The 23,008-nt window shown below is 25.6% G+C and overlaps 1 protein-coding gene across 1 annotated transcript; it reads right to left on the minus strand.

Annotated features, from left to right (window-relative positions):
• Positions 1–7,617: 7,617 nt before the first annotated feature.
• On the minus strand, positions 7,618–18,729 carry LOC129966901 (pseudouridylate synthase RPUSD4, mitochondrial-like). The gene is made up of 8 exons (XM_056081516.1): positions 18,317–18,729; positions 16,963–17,022; positions 14,095–14,230; positions 12,682–12,789; positions 11,925–12,015; positions 10,828–10,960; positions 10,151–10,293; positions 7,618–7,840 (listed from the first exon to the last, which is right to left on the minus strand). Exons 1-8 carry the CDS (start codon positions 18,516–18,518, stop codon positions 7,646–7,648), a joined length of 1,068 nt encoding a protein of 355 aa, XP_055937491.1. The 5' UTR covers positions 18,519–18,729; the 3' UTR covers positions 7,618–7,645.
• Between the last annotated feature and the right edge of the window lie 4,279 nt (positions 18,730–23,008).

Below are 23,008 nucleotides of genomic sequence, written 5' to 3' on the forward strand. Positions count from 1 at the left end.
TTCAAAGGTAGTTTAATTCTTGTTGTATCATCTTACTTCACACCACTATAAGCTTTTTTTTTTCAGGATTTCTAGATTAGCATTTTTGGATGATTTAACTCTACAAAGGGGTAATGCACAGTAAAGATACGTGTGCTTCTGGAAATTTGTTAGGCTTTGACCTTGACTTCCATATCCATAGATGCATTTTTTTCCATTTCACCTCTGTTTTGGTAGCATAAATGACTCCTGGCACATGCATAGAAAAATAAAGATTTCTTTAACTAAAAAGTGATGGTGCTTTATACAAGGTTATTTATGAATTCGAAATTCTGCTGATTTGCAAAAATATGTGGAATTTATCGTTTTAATTGTTAAAATTCTACTAGCTATTCAGTTTACAGAAATTGTTACTGCTCTTAAATTGTTATTTTGAAAAGATAATATGAGATACTTTTTAATTTGTAAAACTGAAAAGGATCAATTACTAAATAAATAAATTAAATGTTTATATGCTCTTGGGTAAGACTTCTAGACATGGAAAACAGAAAAATCCCTAAAACAATAACACTCCCCCCTAAAGTATCGTTTGGTATATATCGAGTTTTCATTATTAAAATTAATGAATGCAATTATATGATCCTTTATATCTTCATTCAGCAAAACTGCACTGAAATGAACAATGCTGGAAGTGAAGAGATGCCTACTGATGATAAATTGTTGAGTGATGCAGCCTTCCAAATAGCAAAACTGTGGTTGAGAAACTATGACAAAAATTGTAAAATAATAAAGTGTAAGGAATTATTGTACCATGGATTTCTATACAGCTGGTTTGTCATCTAAGAAATTGTCGGTGTTGTAATAAAAAAAACATTTTAAAGAGCTGCAATTTGTAATTATCTGAATTATATTAGAGAAAATTAGCAGTCTATCGTTTTCCAATAAATGACATGCAACAAAAGAAAACGGAATATATGGGGAATCAGATGCGCAGTTGGAAAAATATAAAAGCAAAACTGAAATAGCGAGGAGGATCCAGAGAACTAAAGCGAATTTTAGATAGGAGAGAACTGTTGGCAGATTGCCAAAGTTTTTTACTGATCCACCGTTAAATACACGAGAAAAGTGGCTTTCCGGTGTGTCACATAGTGATGTGTAGTGAACAAATTTTGATGTTTTCGAGATTTGATAGGCCTGCAATCCGTACCTGTGAATCTTATTGTTGATTCATATTTATTATTAGTATTTGCATTAAAATGCTTCAGCGCAAGTGACTATAAAAGAAGCGGAGTGTCATTCTCACATTGACATTGATTTATTATGTCGTTCATTGTCAATGCGCCAAACTTTAGAATTCAAAAATAAACTTTATAATATAGCAGTCCTTTTAATGCTTGAGAGCAAATGATACTATTTAATGAGTGAGCGCAAGCGACACACAACCAATATTTTCTATTTCTCAATGTGGAAAACCAACCAAACAAGGGTAAGAGTCGAAAATAATAATAATAATAATTAAATTAAAAGAGACTGCAGCCTTAAAGAGCAAGCCGGTACTTCTATATATTCTATACTAATTATACTGGAGTATCAGTAAAAGTTTGTCACAAAACCAGTAAAAACGCATGCTATATTAAGAAGACGACGCAAGATAATAAAATTAGGATATAGTTAAAAATTTGTTCAACAGCAGTATATTATTAAGGAGAACAGAATAACGATTAATTGTGCTAGAAATTGTATTCTGATCAATCTCTACTTCTAATAAAAGACAATATGTGCGTGTGTTGTTACTTTGTAGATCAGACTGCTGGATCTGGAGCTACAATATGTGGCACAAACTTATTTGAAGGATGGGAATATGCACATTAAAATTTTTTTAATAAAGAAATAATTATAACTTTATTAATTAATAATTGAAAAAAATTAACGGGATAACTTTAGAAAATATTATTTAAAAAAATGATTTTTACAGCATTTTAAAATTCAAAAGAATTTTATTTCTTTTTATCACACTAATTTAGTTGTGTGATTTTTCTTCTGAATTTCGGCAATTAATTCTTTTTTACCTAATTTTCTACAATAGTTTTCATTGTTGAATGCAGTTCAAAACCGTTTTCATTATTCATAAGTATTAAGTACTTTTAAGTATTTATTTTTCTTACACTGTTACAACTAACGAAAAAAACTTCTGCTTAGTTCTCAGATTCTTTGGTAAATTGTAATGAATTTTACTTTTTTTTTTCCTTCTTTATTTCATCAATTTTTTTTTTTTTTTTTTTTTTTTTTTTGTGGAATCTGTAATTAAATTTATCTAAGAATGTATGTATGAAAATATATAAGCAAGCTGAAAGATAATGGTCTATATTGTTCAATTCTTTTTATCAATATTGTTTCAGTTTAATTTTGCAATCAACTGGAAGTTTTGCGTGAGGAATAAGGTAGTGAAATTAGCATTGACAATACGCAATCAAATATTACATGACATCATTAAAAATGTTCGCATATACAAAGAACAAAGTAAGTGCATGGTTATTGCAGTAGTTTAATGTTTATCACAATTTTAAACTAAAAAAATTTTGTTAAGGAAATTATGCATAACGATTCAACTGAAATGAAATTTAATCACTACTATCGGCGGACTAGATGGTCGTCGCAGACGATTAGAATATCTAATTTTAAAATACAATACATTCATTTAATATTATTATATGCGATTCACTAATTATACAGATGACTAAGGCATTTACTAATACAATAAAAGGTAAGATTTTGTATTCCAAATTAGACTCTTCGTCAGCAAATGATAATATACTGTCCATAAAATAACAAAATTTACCGTTACATTGGCTAACTATACGGGATGCAATATGCGAACTTTACCAGGCCCTTATTTTCGTAAATATATACTTCCAATCGCAAAAACCTTTCAAATGAAGTAAACATTCATATTACAGTGGGTTTTTTTTTATACAAGAAAAAATTACGATATCTAATTTTAAATACCATCTATCGTTCATTATATTTATATTTAATAAAAGCTTACACATAATAACTTATTAAGGAATGTGATATATACATAAAAAATTTGTCTTATGTAGAGCAAAAATTGACAGATATTTCATCTCAAAATTCGAACTGGTCTAATTTATGTGTGCTTCAGGTATCCTAAATTACATTTACTCGCACGTTCGTTGTCGTTTGCATTCTACTGCTATTTATCTAGTACATACTGAAAACATTCCATTTTCAGGATGTAGATTCTATTTAATTTGATATTCAGTCTAACGTCGGAATTCTCATGAACTGAGTCAGCTGAAATTTTAAAACGAAAATATCTTGTTATTTATTTATTTGTCCCACAGAATCCACACTTTTCGTTAAGATACGTGGTAAATTTTTATTTACAGTAACTATAGAGAACGGAGACCGTATAAAAAGTTAGATTTGGTAACTTTCATAATTTTTTTTTATTTTTATGTTCAAAAAAGCAATAATATAAATGTTTATCTCATTTGTAAAAATTTTATAACTGAAAGTATACGGCTAAGAGTCACGGTTGCAAAAATAAAAATCTAATAAATAAAATTAATTCTGAACAATGCACTTTCAAAAAAATGTTGCAGAATAAGCTTTTTCGTAATCTTAAAATTCCATATTCCATAGTTAAACACGCTAACATTGTATTCAAATTACCATGCCGGTTTTCAACCATTTTGCCACATGTGAATTTGCTGCCTGTGTATTTCAGTTCAGCACGCTTCGTGCACAACGTCTGCATGTGGACGAAAAAAGAACATCTTACGTATAAACGATAATAATACCCATACGCAATGATTACAGTTTATTGTTTTGAGAGATAATGATTTATTAGGGTCGATTTCGTAAAAGAAATTGTCAACAATATATGCCAAAAAAAGAAAAAAAATCATTCGATGTACCTATCAGTATGATAGTAAATTGATAATTTGTTTCAATAATTTCATTTGAATCTAACAATCGAATTCACTTTCGCTGCTTCTTTTTTGAATTTTTTACAAAGCATTTCAAACACAACATGTTGCAATTTTCAATTACACAAAGAAAGAAAAAATCTTTAAAATCTTTATTTTACAACCATTCATCTGAATGAAATAAACGAATCACCACTTTGAATTCGAAATCTGTTAATTCGCATTTCTCCCCTTCTTCTTGCTTATTAAATTAATTTTTACGAATACGAATTTTGTTTATTTCTACTGCAGAAAAGGGAGAAAAAAGAATATTATTAATATTAGGAATAAATCGTTTTCTGAATGCTATCAATATGTTTTTTGTTTAGTTTTTCTTAATACATTGCATCAAGAACAAAAATCTTGGGTTACTCAGACTTTTACAACGCTTTCTTTCAAACTCTTCAATACTGCTTAACAAACCAGATTGAGAATATCATAGTGACTTAAAACACTTCATTAGAACTTTGACTTATTTACCGTCAATATTTTTTTACGTATCTTCAAATTTTTGAATCAGGCACAAATTTTTGGTTTTGGAATCTTGAAATATAAAACTTCAAGAAACCTACTTTAATAGCATATTTATTAAACCAATAGGACTCAGAATGTTAATTTTTATTTAGTAGGAAAAAAAATAAAATAATTAACAATGCTCTTAACCACGTTTTCTTGGTTTTTACAGAATTTCAAACAAAGGTTTTATTTATTTCTGGATATAATTTTTTATCTGAATGACCAATAAATTAAAGAATTTCTTTTTTCATATAAAAGCAAGCTGTTGCTTTTGCTACTATAGAAGAATTATTTATTATTCCTATTCTATTCTGTGCACTTTACTCAAATGATTTATTTAAAAAGCTGAAATAAAGACCTCGCGCTTTTTGAAATATCAAGCGAATCAAGAAAGAAATGAATCTAATTAAATTTTTACAGTGTTGAATTATTTTAGAATCTCAACAAATAAAAACAGTATCTTCCTCAGATTTCAAAAACGGACGAAAATGACACGATTAAATATTTGATGAAAAATAAAAACCGTTTGAATTTCAATTCAGCAATAAAATCGATTGTTGAAAATTAGGCAAAAGAATTTGTCAAATTTCGGAAAAAAATTGCATCCCATCAAATTAGTATAATCAATAAAAAAAATTTAAATGTTCTAGAAATCACTTTTGTACAATAATAAATTTAAGTATCACAACATTTCCCCCTTAATATTGATAATTAAAAAAACATTTTTATACATAATTTGCAATAATACTATCCTTTCCTGCAACGAAATTCAAATCGCATTTATTGTTTCATCAAATATTTAATAACATAATTTTCTTCCCCCCTTGTAAGCTAAAAAAAAAAAATGATTCTATTTATAACCTTTGCACTTTACGTCAGGAATCAGAAAATGAAGTTACATACCATGAAAGATAACATGCAATTTGAAAGTACATTATCCAGATACTTAAGTGTTTAGTGGCACTAAAATGTTACGGGATTTGTCTCCATTAGACAGCTTTATGTACTAATAAGCAGAAAAGGTGTAAGGCTATTAAAAAATATGGCTTTAAAAGTTTGCTGAGAAAACTGTGGACACTAATAAATCTATGAGATTAAATTGAAATAAAAAACAACCTATATTTCCGGGTAGCCAGTACGCCATCAAGGGCTGTTAGTAATAAAATACAGCAGATATTTCATTTGTTTCAAAGCACTGCAAAGAATGCCTTGGCATTTTTTCCCCTTGATAATATGGTTATAAAAAATCGCTTAACAGTACGAGAAAATCGAGTACAAGAAACATGTCACTCCAAAAAATGGTTTAAAGGTTGGTAAATGGTTTTTTCTTTAAAATTATTAAAAGAAAATATGATTTTTTTCCCATTTTATGCTATTGTAGAATCAAACTAAGAAATAAAAAAGCATATTTTTAAAACCTAAATTTCTTATAAATATAAATAAAAATCCATGGATTTCTTTTGGGGAGAAAATATGCAGGAAAAAGTTCTAATTATTATTTCGTATACATTATTTTCTCCCTTTTCATTCTTTTTTTTTTTATTTCCCTAATGTTTGAGTATAGAATTGACGTCATCATTCTATTGAAATTTGATTAAATTCAGTCACCATGGGTGCTATCATATAATGATAAACAATGCTATTATATGGTTTTTGATGCAAAGGAACTTTTTATCTTCAAAGAGATAAAAAAAAAATGTTTTTATGATTAAGATTGTGATCTCACAACAATCTTTATATGCTTTTATGTTATTTAATTATTATCATGTCTCAAAATTTAAGTAATAAATATTTCACTTACTTCTTATTGTCCCAGAATTATGAAATTTTATATTATAGTATATTTCTTATTATCGTATTTTGTTCATGCACAATTTATAATTATTTAATTTGAAAGAATCACAATTTATATCGCTGGTGAAAACCATTCATCCATTGCTGTGATGCTCCTTTTGGCAATACATCTAGTTATGGTTCAATGTCAGAAGTTAATGTTTGAATATTAATTCTGCTAATAATCTAACCCTTTCTTCTTCTGCCAAAAAATCATTCACCGATGATTTTTTCTAATAATGGTTTCCAACCTGATTTGAACTTACTTGTCTCAGCATTTCTCCTTTACATTTGTTGTTTCAGTTTATCGCAATTTTTGGATCACTTGAAGTTCCAATTCTGCAAGATTCTCATGCAAAAATTCTTCTATAATTCCTTTCTTACACACAAATTAGTAATTGTTTCTTTTTTTTATACATCCAATGTATACATTCTTTTACATATATCCAAGGGTCAAATTATTATTACCTATAAATTCATTGAATAAGGAAGATTCTAATGTATCTTAATAGCGTCCATTAGTTATCATAAGTACATTTAAATTGATCATTTGGCATAATTACATCTCCTATAAATCACTCATCTCAAGAAAGATTAATTTTGAGTATAGGGTTTACATTGTAAACATTCTGGAAAATCATTCCAAGGTTTTATTTTTTGATTAGATCCCATCTGAAACAAATCTGATATAATGGCTGTACTATTGAATAATTATTTCAGTTCCGCAGTGGGACGAATCCATATTATTTAATAGATATCTTTATCCTTTTCACTTATATAACAAGTGAGGGATAAATTTACAACCGATGAAAGAAGAAAAGACTAGTAACTACAAGAAGTTAAGGCTAGGTTTGGTATTCACTTCCACAAAAGTCATGTCTGACTGTATTGCACCAAGCATTAGGTTGAATTTAAGAACAGTTTATAAAAGACCTATCTATCAATATACAAAAGAAACTTAAATCCTGCAACAAAACAATAAAAATACGAGTAAAATATGGAACAACAATACAGTACTAATTGAAAATGTTAAGCACAATTAGAATTTTTTTAAAAAAAAAATTAAATGCAAGAGTAAAAGTTAATAGTATTTAAAAAGTTAAGAATATTTGGGTGGCATTTCTCACCTTACAAGCAATCAAAATTTTATCTTGTAATTACTAGAAAAAAATACAGGTATTTCCTCATTTCTTCACAAAAATGTCCATAATTAGAGGATGTTTAAATCATTTCTTAGCCAGTGATCTAATGGATAAAACAATTTGTTAAACAGTATGAATAAACATAAAGTAACATCTCTATTTTTTTAAATAACATTTATTATATTACATAATACAATTTAGTAATTTTAATTGTTCTGCAGTCCATTGAAAATGATGTGGCAAATTAGCTACAATTGTAAGATCTTCACCTTTAAATGATGGCAAAAATATACTTCTAAGATGGAGCATAGCAGGCATTACAGAACAAGTGGCACCTTTAGGTAAATTTAATGCCTTTGTCATCTTCTCTGGCAATGGCTAAAGGGAAAGAATTTTTCATACATATAATAAAACACATAAATACTAATCAGGATCAGCCATTCTTCACAGAAAAAAAAAATTACAATTAAAAGTGTTTTTAAATATTATATAAAAAATGTTTAAAGATAATTTCAAAATTTAATTTATAATATTTTGCTTTTTATATAAATGTTATAGCTATTTCATATTAAGCATTGATGAGTTATTCTGAAACATATAAAAGATTTTTAAATGACACAGCAACAAAATATTAACAAAAATTTGTATTGATTAATATAATGAAGAATGCAAAATTTATTATTTTGAACTTAATAGTTAATTAAAGGTGTCAGATTAAACGAAGGTAGTGAATAAATGAGGCAGAGGACAAAAGTTTTAATTATTTAATTAAATGTTTAAAAAAATATTTAATTAACAATAATAAATAGCAGAAATATCACAGCTACCTAGAAATGAACTCCAGAATGGCATATGAAAATGTCATGTAATAAATGTTTACTAATGTAAAAGCATTTTGCAGAAAAAGTCAATTCCATAGAATATTTAGAATATAAATAATAGAAGTCTAATTTCATAAAATATTTCATTTTTAGCAATTATTAATATCGTGAATCAACTGGTCACAAAAAGTAGCTAGTTACATATAAATTGCAAACATTTTATAATAAAATTGATTAATTCTAAAATTTACTTAAATAATATGATTTAAAAAAATAACTGCAAACATGTTACAAAAGGCATTTTGATAATATGCTTAATTAGTTTTAATTATATTAGCATTCATATTTGAATTCATGAGTATATTATCTGAATTTTAAATTATTTTCTTTGCATCCATATCAATCAATTAGCAAACAAATATAGTGCACATCATGTGTCAGAAAATATTTTCATACAAAACTCACATTTATAAGAAAATATCTTTTATTTTTAAATAAAAATAATAAATTAATTAATATATATTACAAACATTTTTTCCTTTATTCTAATATATTAAAAATTGGTCACAAGAAGTGTTCCATGTATTGACAAGACAGAATCAGAAAGAATCAATTTTTAAATTTATAATACTTGATTTTTTTTTGAGGACTGCAGAGTTGTATGCAGTCACATCATTCATATTGCTTTTTGGCATGCTCTGTTTATCATTAATAGTCTCATACGGCAAACAAAATAAGGAAGATTTAAAGAAGATACTTACTTTCAATTGATTGCAGATTATATAAAAAGTAAAAATAAATCAAATTATAAACAAAGCTAACTGGAACAAAAATTATAGAAAGCATTAAAAAAAAATCTTTTTATCTCTAGAAGGTTCCAAGAATAACTACAAATTACATTGAAATACAAGCATTGCTTTTAGATGTAAGCAACTATTTTACTTCTTGATTCTATGCATATTAATCAATTTAACAGAGTGCAGTCCATTATTATTTAAAAATAATGTTTCAGTATTGCTGCTAAGTTAAATTTTTATAAAGGGAAATTTTTCCCTTAACATTTTAATAAATAAAAAAAAACTTGTCTATTAATATTCACTGGCTACTGAATAGTTTATATTTTAGACAGAAAATTAAGAAGTCCTTTTGTTGGTTATTAGTTAATATTTATTTTAAGGTCCTGTTTTTCTCATCATTTAATTACTATTAATACAAATTTTATACCATTAAATTAGTAAAAATTTGGGCATTAAAAACCTAAATTAAATAAACTCTTAATGTGGGAATGGAATATGAACATTGACACAAGTTGAATTCACTTTTTTGGAATAAACACTTTGACATTTTAATATAGAAATAAACAGACATAATACATTCTTATGAAGCAGTATTCAATAAAGTAACAAAGATTAAAACTAAACAAACAATGATATCAAACGGTAACAAAATTATAGTATGGTAAAATTATAAATTCCTTTGCATAACTTTTATGTAAAGATCTTGGATCCTTAAAAAAATAATAACATAAAAAGTTTCAGGAAAATTTTAATTATGATATCAAATGTTAAAACATAAAATAAATAAAAAAAAGCTTTGAAAATTTAATCAGACTAAACATAAAAGTAAAGGTAAAAGAAAGAAAGAAATTACACTTATAAACAATTTATAAAGAGCAGAATTTTCCAAACTCTATTTTTCTGAATATTATGAATGTAACACAATTTCAAAACTATTCATGATATAAAATAGAATTTTCTAAATTTTGTATAAATTATTTTAGCAATTTTGAAAATGAGATATTCCTAAATAATATTTTTGAAAGCATGGTATTTCTTAATTAAATGATAAGTATATAAATAAAACTTACTGGTGAATCAAAAGCATGGCTATGTTCAATTTGTACCTTGACTGGTACACCCAACACAGTATTCATTCTGTTGCAATACATAATATCTCCCAAAATACTGCAAATTTGACTAGAGGCATATATTCTCACAAAATGATATTTCACTAGACAGAAAATTAAAAATTAAATGTTTTACAATTTAAAATAACCATACATTTATACATAATTTGTCTCCACATTCATATAAAATCTGAATTTTCTTATAGCATTTTTAAAAATTACAAACAATATTATTTTAGCTGATTGTAATGATAATTTTCTGCATACATGCTCACATAGATTTATAGAATACAAGTACGTAAGCATGCCTCTGATTAGGTATTTAAATTTCATTACTAACAGATGATGTTTTCCATATGAAGGAGATGCTACTTTTATGGAATTTCATATCAAAATTTTCATATTCTAAAATCATTAATTATGAAATTAAATAAAACATTTTTTAAGATAAATGATGACACATTATTTTATAATTACATTCAAAGCAATAAAACTCAAAATTAAAAAGAAATGAAAAATATTTTTATTTTATTCCACAGGCAAACATTTTAGCAGCAAAAATAAAAAATATATATTATCTAGTGAACTATTATAAAGCAATTTAAATTTCAAATTACATCAACTAAATAAAAACTTACGAGAAGAAGACGCAATTTCTACTAAACTAGTTTGAAGATCTTTGTTCACAGAAAGTACTCTGTATTCCACATGAACTGGAAAAACTCTTTTCTGTAGACATGCTTTTTTTGAAGGGTCTTGAATTATTATAGGCTGTATAGTAACAAAAAAAGTATGAGATGTCCAAAATCATAGACATAATTATCAAGATAATATTACATCAAACATGAACCTATCACATCTAATCATATTCATATAAACATTAAAATTTCATTCAAATTATAAAATTTAAACTTCTGAAGAAGTTTTTTTATGTATGCATTTTATGCCAATGAAACATAATAAAACTTTATGTATTTTAAATAGGAATTATTTAAAGAAAATCTTTAGTTTTTTTCTAAAATTCTCTTTAAAAAATTTATTTTTCAAGACCATAGTTTTCCAAAAAAAAATCAATTTGGTGATCCTATTTGTCAAAACTCATTTTTCACATATATTTCCTGTAATCTCATGTATACCAGGATGAACATGATTACATATGAATCTTTAACAAAGTGAAATTTTTAATTTTAAAAAATATTATTATTATAATTTGAATTAAAGGTTTGACAAATCAGATTGCAATTTAACTCACTTTTGAAGTTTTTTCAATATTAAAAAAAAATCCTTTTAGTTCTTTTTTTTAAAGCACGGCAGGATTAATTTACTAGCTATATCTGCATTTATATTTTTTTTTTTTATTAAGTAAGGTATGATTCAGTTCATTAAGACAATAGCTTTCTAGACTAAAATATGAAGTAAACATATAAACAAGGTTAGATATGAAGAATTAATAGCATAAAGAGAATGATTCTTAGAACGTTAATATTCCTCTAACAGCAGAAAGAAACTGAAAAGCGTTTTTTTTAAAGTTTGATATAATGCGTGATTTTATACCAATATTGAAGAGTATCCTGTATATTACATCACATAATATTTAAGATTTATGTTTAATCAAAATGAGTTCTCCCCCCCTCCCCACACACACACTATTTTGGGACTAAAAAATAAAACAAAGAATTGTAGAATCAAAAATTAAAATATTGTACATTATATCAGAATATTATTAAATTCTGACCTGTTTCTTTTCTTCATTCTCTAGTTCCAGAAATTTTATTCCTACTTTTTCCTTTTTATAATTTAAACCTGGATACCCAAGAGTTAGTGCCCTAAAAAGAGTTTTTTGCAAAATTATTAAATAAAAAATTCATCATTTATTATAAACAAAGGTTCAAACAAAAATAACAAGAATAATTTATGATACAGAAGTTTCACATTTTTATTATAGAAGCAAATAAAATAAATAAGACCAAGGCTATTGAAGAAATACATCGATTTTCATCAGTAAAATATATGTATATATTTTTAGAATGGAACACAATACTTTTGATTGATCAATTCCAAGTACTTTTTTTCAACTCCTTCGTTTCAATTTTATTTGTTATTAAGAACATAGATTAGATCTCATAGCCCAAAATGTGTTGTTTAAACATGCTAATCACTTCTCTAAAGATTTAAATTGATTTTGATAAATGCAAAAAATAACTTTTGCAATTGCATAGTAATAGTGTACAAACAATAATGCAGTGAAAGGTTTTCCCTAAGTAGACCATTTAAAGAAATGCTAATGCTTTTAACATGACAATTAATTAATTGGTTTTAATTTTATAAACCAATAATATTAAAGATTACTGTACCATGTTCCTAGGTTTTTAAAAGATGCAAATTAATCATTAATTGTCATATTCAGAAACCTATTTTCTAACATCGACATTAGTAAATTTAATATCAGAAAAGCATATTAATGTTGAAAAACATAAAAACATTGCTCTTACCAATGTACAAAATGAGGTACTTTTTGAAATTTAGCTTTATTGAATGACTTCTTAACAGCATTGGAAGTATGCTCATCCGTAGACAGCAAAACAATGCCACTTGTATACCTAAACAAAAATTTATTTTAGTCAATAATACATCTACAAAGCAAAAATTCATATTTAAATTAAGGAAATTCTACTAACATCAGGCCAATCAAAGTAAATATTTAAAAAAATTCTAGACAGAATTTTTAAAAATATTTTTTTAAAGAGAAGCTCGTCTTATAAAAGTGTACATACTACATCTGATAATTTGTAATTTGTTTTCCATTTTTACACTACACAAAGTCAAAATAAAAAAAAAATCCCTAAATCACAAACATATTGTCATTACTGAATTCTTATCTAATTATTAAAATTAACTTTTATTAATGGTTTCACTTTCTCATGAAGAGAACAATTTTAATGAAAATCATTTACCCTGTCTGTATTAGATCGAAAGATCTGCATAAAATGATAATGTTTTTATTAAAATGTATTACTACCAGGCTTATTTTAAACCCTATTATATACATATGATTATTTTTTCCAGTATTTATCCAGATTTAATATAAAATTACATTGAATTTCAAAATTCTGTATTAAACTTATGAAATAACAGTTCCAAATTTAAACATTACATTTATTTCTTCCTCTTTATTATCTAGCATTTACAGCTAGGTAATAAAGATTGATATCTCCTAGGCTGCTTTTGCAATGTGCATTAGGCCACTGTAGATGCAAAGAATAGATCAGATTTCTTCTAGAAATCTAATAACATAAATCTTCAAAACATGAAATTTTTTAAATACCTTAATTATAAAATGAAACTATATACATGCAATATTTTAAAAGAATTAGTTCATTAGGAGTGGGTAAAAAAATTTGAAATTTGATGGAAACATATACATTATACAATTTTTTACATTTAAAAATATGCATACTAAAATAATATTTTGAATAAAAAATAATTATTATTATCTATGTTCACTGTATTTATATTTATACAAACATGCTATGGGACTTCATTTTTGCGCTTTAGATTTATTTGTAACCAAATCCCCTTTCAAAAATATCTCATATCACTAAATATGTTCCACTCATAAGGAGTAATAACAGGTAATGAGTAATGATAATCCATGACCTGGTCTAAGTATACTGGATAATCTAAATGAATGGAAAGCCATGACAGTTATTATAGGCATTGTAGTGAATGAATTATGATAATGATATATTATTTTCCTCATAAGAATTCTCATAGAGGTGATAAAACTTTCACAATAAAGATGTTTCTGATTCCAAATTTTAAAGGATATTAATAATAAAAAAGTGCATATATAGTTGTTTGAAATAATATTGATAAAAAAAGGTAGGTACAATAAAAATAAAAACCTTTCAGCTGATTTGAGAATAGTCAAAGAAGGAACATTCAGGCGTTCTTGCAGTTCTCTCAAAGCACCTTCAATAGTTAAGTCACATTCTGGAATTGAAGGAATAAGAAAACGTTGCCCATCTTTAGATCGAGTTCCTTTAAAACATTTAGAAAAGAATTCAGTTATGACTAGAAAAATAATATATGAAAATATAATTAATAGAAGGTTTGTGAAAAAACAGATAAAAAGAATTCTCTCATATTGTAAGAGAATTAATAGGAAGAATCAATGGCAGTCTTACTTTGTAAATGTAGAGGTGTTGTAACTTTTAACAAATACTACATTCAATAATGATGCATTTCTGAACAAAATTTCAATTTTTAAACTCATCTTGAATAACTTAATAACTAATTAATGAAAATTGATAATAAGACTTTTAACTTCCTATAGATACATTCTTAATGAAAAAAATTTTAATTCAACTATTGATAATTTTTTATTAAAAATTTAAGTACAAAATAAATTTCTGCAATTACTTTTGTTTATAATGATTAATGGAATTATGACTAAAAAACAACAATAAAAAATCATAAAATATATGGTAAAAATAAATACACATGCAAGGAAATTCTTCTTGTATTTATTTACATGAAACATTTTACAGTACAATATTTTTTAAATTAATTCCTTACTTATAAAAATTGTCCTCATTAATAAAGTTTTTACAAGCATACAATTTTCCAGCCATATAAAAATGTCTGAAACAGTGTTTCCACCGTCTCTATGATAGCAAGTTTCAATAGTCCTGCCTATCTACATAATAATAGGTATAAATGGAATAAATAACTGTACAAATGTAGCAGAAAGAAAATGTGACTGAGTAGAAGTTCAATTTTTCAGAAGATTTCTACTTTGCTAAGAGGGTATACTGTTTCGCCCTGCATTTATAATAGAGACTAAAAGAAGTTAAAAATGATAATTGAACCAGATTAGTGACAGATTTAAATACTATGCACAAAATTAAATAAATTAGAGATTAAATTTATACACTGAAAAAAGTTGGGAGCTCTGTAGTTCCATAGCACTTATACATAAACCGCTCCTAGGTAGAATAATTAACATCACTTTTTTTCATTAATAATTTTTTCTTTTACTAAAAAAATAAAAGAATCAAAATTTATTATAGATTATTTTTAATGAAGATTTTCAATTGCTTAAAAGAATGGCAATGTTATTCAAGTCACATCTAAATGGTATTTTGTTGCAACAAAGTATTTGATTAGAATCATTTTGAGTATAATATCTTACTAAACCTGTATCAGTGGCTAGTGACAGTAAAGTTCCTCACAAAGCTACATTTCTTTTAGATGTACTGAACCGACTCTGCATTGAGCAGACCTTGAGGGAGGAAGTACTGAAACAACAGAGAAGTGTCTTCTTCATTACAAAAAAGCATTTGCCCTTTTAAAACTCCATCCATAACTAAAATAAACCAACAAGTTTCTCATTTCTTTTTTCTTTTCTCTAATATTACATTACTTCAAATTGACTAATCTTATATATAATATTAATTATATCTTATATATAATTATCTTATCTTATATATAATTATATTATATATAATTATCTTATCTTATATATAATTATATTATATATAATTATCTTATATATAATTATCTTACATATAATTATATTATATATATTTATCTTATATATAATTAAGTTGACTAATATTATATTACTTCAAGTTGACTTATCTTATATATGTAAACATAGAGGTGGGTGATGTTTTCTTCTTTCAAGAGAAACTGCTTGTATCATAAATGATAAAAGTGTGCTAAGCATGTCATAATTATCCATCTTGTCTTATTAAACTAAGTTTAATCACCAGGCAACAAAAAGGAAAGTACTGTTAGAAAAGTGAAATAAAAAAAAAATGCATTGAAGTGCACATGATGTGAAAAATTACAATAAAAACCTGAAATAATAAGCAATACAAACCACACGCATACATTCCTGTTAGAAGCAATGCCTCTTTCTCTATTTCCACATCTTTTGAAAAAAACCTTCAATAACAATAATAACAAACTTTCATTTTTGCGCACTCAAGATATTAGCTTAAAAAGTGGAATAAGTGCGTTAATACTTTTTTCTCATGATACCTATATCCTCTGCAACTTGTTTCCCACATACATAAATAAAAACAAGTAGCTGAAAAAAAAACTTATTTTAAAATAACTGAAAAACAGTTGTATACAGTAAATTTACAATAACAATAAAAAAAAAATCTAAGATATGTTTTAAAAAGATATTCCTAAACAGTTGATTATAAAGGGTAGGAAGCTTTTTATAACAATAAAAATTCACTTTGATTTTTACAGTCATGAGTATTGATAATTTTTTATTAATACAACAATTAAAATGAGTCTTGTATTTATCATATATAGAAAGAATTTGCAATGAAAAGTGTATTTCCCCCTTCAGCTATGGAAGACTGCTGTGCCCGATGCATTCATGTATCCTGTTAATCTTAGTGGAAAATGATGTTTTATACCCACATTCCGGCTAGGAGGTAGCAAATGGAAATTCATCTATTCATAATAAATAAGAAGTCTCATATGAGTGCAAATAATTAATCTGCATGAGAATTTTTTATAACTTTCTTCTATAAAACAAATAATTATTTAATAATTTTTCAAAAATACCTTTAAAAATTCTTAGTAATGTACTGGTTAATTTGAGATTAAGCATCTGAAAACGTAAATCTCAGAAAAGCTTCAAATCAAAATCAAATCATTAATTATGGGCCTAACATCTATAACCATATTATTTAAAAGTCGAATTAACATATAAATTTTCCAGTTTTTTTTAAAAAAATTACTCTTACCTGGCTTGTCATGGCTATGTATTTTGATTCCAAATGGTTTATTGATTGCTATTAAACCATCTAAAAAAAAGAAAAAGTGATCATTAGATTGGCTACCAGAAGAATTATAAAAGAATTTGTAATTGTGTGAATGAATGAAAAAATATTTCACCAGAATATAAGAATATTTTGGATGAAATAAACAATATAAATATATATATTTATAATAAAAGTAAAAAAATTAACTAATAATAACTTTCTGACACTCAAGGGATAATAGCCTTGTCACTATATCCCACATTGTTCACATTCATGTTCATGCAAAAAAAATAAATAAATAACATACAAATAATACTTATATATAAAAATTTCAATTGTAAAATTGAAAACATTATAAAACATTGAACAAAAATTTTAATACAATTCAATAATTATATTGATATTATAAATGCTATATTAGAATTCTACTTTTAAGGAATATATGATTAATATATGGATAAACTGTCATTAATAGAAATATTATGATAATTTGCAATGCTTTACTTAAAAATAATAACGTATCAACTGATTTTAAATTTACAATACTAAATGCAGAGTGGTATTTTAATATATTTTATCACAAATTTTCCTATCATTTAAACAATATATAATTTCATATACATAATTCCAAGATTTCACTTTCAAATAAATTTTAGTTCTAAAGATTTAAAAAAATTTATAATTAAATATTTTATTAACATATTCAATTAAAGTAAATGGTACCATTGAAAATTCATTGCAAGGTTCTAAAGATATAATTTTATAATTTTGTTAAAACTAAATATATATATATATATATATATATATATATATATATATATTGACAATGCCAGCTAAATTACACCAAACCTTAGAAAGTCGCTAAATATCAACTAAGGTATTGTTTCAGCATAGTTTAGAAAATAAACATTTTCTTCTTTTTGACCTTCTTGAGTTTCAATCTGATGAAATTCAGAACCTTGATGATCATTAGCATGTGCATTATTAGGAATATTTATAAATCTTTTACATTAGAGTTACTAATTCATAATGGTTACTTTAAAAAAAAAAAAAAAAAAAAAAATTCTTTGCATAGAAAAAAAAAAGAAGGACAATTTTTCAAAAGTCAATTTTCAAAACTTAAATCTTTTTATGTTTTTTTAATAAGACATTTTAAATTCTTTAATAAGATATATATTTCATTAAAATCCCTCGCCCATGAGGAAAAATGACACACACAATTTGAAGCTGGGACAATAAGAAATATGAGATGACCAAGCTCTTAATTTTACATTTATCCTTAAAATCCTTAATCTCAAAATCAAAGTACTACCTCATATTGAAAAAATCATCATACTTTTGTTATAAACAATTGAAGATACCAAATGTTCAGCAAGTTCTGTGAGATTATCAAATGGAAACAATGTCCTGTAACAATGAATATTTTTAGTTCGAAAAGTTGCCCGAGTTTCATTTATTCTTATAGCACTGCCATTTATATATCGTCTTTGTATACACGATATGTCTTGAAAAATTCCATACAACAATCGAATTCGCATTTTGCAGAAATGCTTAGCAAGTGCACAAATCAGCTGAATATATTAATATTAAAGCATTGCTAAACGGTAAAAAAAACTATTAACTTATTTTAAACTATTAACGGTATTAAAACAATTAACTTATTTTTATTTTAGAGAAATGCAGAATAAAAAATCACAGATGCACAGTAAATACACTACAGCACATGTAACAAGTCTGTTTGTTTATTTACATGAGAGTCATGTCCGATTACAGTTGCGGATAACTTCGAACACTATTTCTACATCGTAGATTTTGTTTATGTGTTGCAGCTTTTCATTAGAAGAATGACAAGTGTTGAGTTTTGAATTGTTTTCTTTCAATAATGAATCTTAATTAGTTTCCATAATCTTTAACACCTCATGAACTAAATGAGAAACCATTAGTAAAAAAAAAAAAAAAAAAAACTAATCCGAAAACAGTCATTTAATCAATCAATTCAGAAAGAGTTTTGTCTCGGAAGAATTTTTTTAAAAATTTGCCAGTATGAATTGTAAGAATGCTGAAGATATTACAATATAACAGTATCAAATGCTTATTTAGTAGATTAATTATCTGTTTTGTAAAAATATTTGACACTTTCCATACTCAAGCTATTATGGAAAGTGTCACATATTTTTAAATGGAAGTAGCACGTGCAGGTGAAACATATTTTCTTCAAATTTCTATTCTATAAAATATGAGAAATCAAATATATAAATAATGATATGTATTTAATTACATATATTATTATTAAATATTCCATTATGAGGGGAAATTTCAGTAGAATGGGTAATCGTCGAAGGCAGAAGTTTGAAAAATGATTTTGATTCCTATTCATAAGTCTATTGCGAATTTTTTTCTTCACAATTCCTTTATAATGTTATTTATTCATAATATACCCTCTTAAAGTTTAATTCAGCTATTTAATTTTTTATCTCATTGACAGTTTTTATGTATAACATTTCTTCTTTGTGCCTGCACTAAATTTTTTTTCCTAATAAACCACCAAGTACAAAATTTATTCTTCCAACTACTGCATTATTGTATTTTCTTGTTATATTTTATATATAGATTTTCTATTCATATGAGTTTATATAAATATTTACTGGATTTTCTTTTTAGTTAGTCTTTAAAAATAATCTCAATTTTTTTAACTTGTCATACGAATTTATAAATTTTTTAGATTTGACATTTGTGAAATATTGCGAACCAGATCTTACGAGCCACACTTCTAGAATGAAATGATGAAAAGTTGTCTCCTAAGTACGGAATAAGAATCTCGGATATCTTATACATTAATACTTTTGTAGATGATTAAAGGTTCCATTTGCCAATGCAGGACGTATCTCTTAATTAGGGTTCCATGCATAAGATGGATTGAAATAACATCTATTTTTTTATAGTTCTAGAGCATCTACTTTTTATAGCTTATTGGTCTTAAGTTCGGTCAGTCAGGATTCCACATCTCTTCAAAACCCATTTGAGTTTTCCCTTGTGATTGTGATATTACTAGTCAGATTATGAATGTGCATGTGCATATGTGTGCCTGTGTTCACTGATTTGAATCTGCTGAATTTCGATTATTTCCCGTTTTTAAGAGTTTCTTAAAATATTTTTTGTTGCTATTGTAATATTACCAACCAAAAGAGATCAATCATTAGTTATAATTTTAATGCTATTGTCATAATTGATTTAAAAAAAATTTTTTTTCCTGAATTTTTTGCTTTAAAATCGTGATGTAACAATTTTATGTCAAATAATGAATTTTTCCATTAAATATTAGCTGCTTTTATGAAAAATATTTATTTTAACTCTTTCGATAAATAGTAAGGAAATTTCATTCATTCATTCGATGATAAATTTGCTAGGACATGTCTTAAATTTTTATCATTTTCTTATTCTACACTTGTTAATTTAGAACTCTCTCTCTCTCTCTTTTTTTTAAAAAAACCTTTTGACCTTCCTAGTTGATCATATAAAATTTCAATCAGAATCTTAGAATTTTAGTAAGTTTATTTAAAATAAGAATTTGTATACCGACTGATAAACTTTTAAACTAAACAGTGAACAATAAATATTTAGTTGAAATATTTATTTCTAGCTTTCATTTCTAGCAAATTTCCAAAATCAGGAAATCATAATACTTTCTGAAATTTGCAATGTGCTTATTGCTTCACCGGTCCTGCAAGGATAATAACTTTGTTTGTCGTTTATTCGCAATCCCCCCTAAAAGGGGGGGGCAATATAACATGTTCACCATATTTGTTGCTGTTTTCAGTTTTGTTAAATTCTTGGATATCTAAAATTATCATGAATAAATTCAAAACAAATGTAGAGCAACTAGAGCGAGATTTCGCACATGTTCTTGCAAATCAACTTAGATCATTACAATAATATACAATTCACATGCAATAGGGAAATAATAGGAAAAGACAGAGATATTGAGAATGACAATGCGATAGATTAATTGATGAAAAAAAAAAGAAAAAAAAAAAGGTAACACGAAATGTCAAATGCGTGGGAAGTGGAAAATTGACAATGAAATAATAATAGGCAACTCATGATTATACTGATCATCTTTAAGAAATGAATTTTTATGATTTTTGAATCTGTATAGCTAATTACTAAAGTAATATATTTTACTATTTATTATTACAGGAAGGATAATGAAGAAAAGAAGTATCATATCAAAGAATATATGATTTTATATTTATATACATGAATATACAGCATATATATTTATATACACGAAAAGGGTTAATTTCATCCAGATATTTTGTTTTGTTTTTACTTTTAATCTTTTTCTTAAAAATTACCAGTTGCACAGTTTTTAAATTGAAATTTTAAGTTGTACGCAAAAAATAATTAAATGGGAAAAACTAATGAAAATTTATACTTATAAAAAAAAAAAAAACTCTTTCTCTTAAAAAGTAATTTTTGAGTTGTGACATCCTCATATTTGTAATCTCTTTGTATTCTTGCCGAAAAGAAATGATTCGCTTCATAACGTCAACATTTTTCTTCTTTTTTTCTATTTTGAATATATTATAAATCTTATAAAAGAAAAAAAATCAACGAAAGAAACTTTTTATTTAGTTTCTTTTCTGGGCTGGAAAAGAAATCGAAAAATTAAAATTCGAATAAATAAATAAATCGATCATCTGACCTCTGCATACTTCTCTCCCTCTTCCGTCTGCAACCCAATATGCATGTTTGAAAAATAAATAAATAAATAAAGCAAATAAATGAATAATTAATCATCATTAAACAAAAAGAAATTAAAGTATGAACATTTAATAATAACATTTGAATGAAATACTTCAGATCTGGATGCTCCTTTAATGTGTTTTTGATTGATAATAATACGAATCGGGAAGAAAATAATTGATATCTTAGAGGATTTGATTCTGAGAGTTCATTTGACCCTGAGATCCGAAGTTAGAAAAAGCTCTAATTTTACAGAGCTAGAAGATTATTAGTTTTTATTTGAACGGATAATATGTTTGATAATTAATATGACAAACAAATACAATTAAAAAAAATTGTTTAACAAAAGGTTCTCGAGAATATATATTTATAAAAGGAAATGTTAAAATTATGTTTGCGCTCTATAGAACAGACTATTAAACCAAGAAATGTCAAATTTGGCACCGATATATTTTAGAAAGGAATGAAACTTTTCCGTTGAAACTTTTATTAGAATTAAAAGTAATTAAAATTTTTAAAAAATTTGACGTGTTTTTGCAATAACTTCTGGAAATATTATACCAAGGATATTTGTACAATTTTAGAACAACTTTGAAAAATAATGAAAAAAAAATTGTTTTTTTGGAATAAAAATTTTTGGCAACAGCCTATTATTTGAAATAAGAATTATCGTCTGCTACTTTTAAATTTATTCTGCTTTCAAATTATCGAATGTAAACAAGCTGTAGATAATTAAAAAAAACTCTGTGAAATGCATTGATATTAAAATTTTTAAACGCTAACTAAGCAATAATTTCAATCAAAAAGGGGAAATCGTCAATAATTAATTCTACATAGAAAGAAGACTTCAAATGAATATCCGAAAAAGGTAAATATTGTTTCTAATATTTCTAAAGTATAGTTCGCTAGTAAGAAGAGAGCATCCATTGATTGAAAAATCCAATGCAATTTTTAAATACATCTGCAACAACAACAAAAAAAATCAAGTAATAAACCAAAATTTACTATTTTAAAATGCGAAAATGCTCAGCAACTTTTAATGAGGCATATGGCTCAATGATGAACTATGTGCAGAATCCTATATTAAAAATATTAACAGATCAAAAATGGAAATATTGTGACCCTTGATGAAGCATGGATTTATCTCAATGACTGTAACAAAACAGAGTTATTTACTATCGAAAAACGAAGAAAAAAACATACAAATTTGGCAACCAAAGAAAATTGTCATAAAGTATTTATGCTTGTCGCAAAATTCTCCTATAGTGAAAAATTAAAAATA

This window comes from Argiope bruennichi, chromosome 1, assembly GCF_947563725.1.
Source record: "Argiope bruennichi chromosome 1, qqArgBrue1.1, whole genome shotgun sequence".
Lineage (NCBI taxonomy): Eukaryota > Metazoa > Arthropoda > Arachnida > Araneae > Araneidae > Argiope > Argiope bruennichi.

Coding starts and splice junctions, on each gene's coding strand:
- LOC129966901 (XM_056081516.1), bottom strand. CDS start 18,518: ATGCGAATTCGATTGTTGTATGGAATTTTTCAAGACATATCGTGTATA. Junction 12,016..12,681: donor GTACCTCATTTTGTACATTG/GTAAGAGCAATG, acceptor AACTCTTTTTAG/GGCACTAACTCTTGGGTATC. Junction 10,294..10,827: donor AGAAATTGCGTCTTCTTCTC/GTAAGTTTTTAT, acceptor TTTTCTGTCTAG/TGAAATATCATTTTGTGAGA.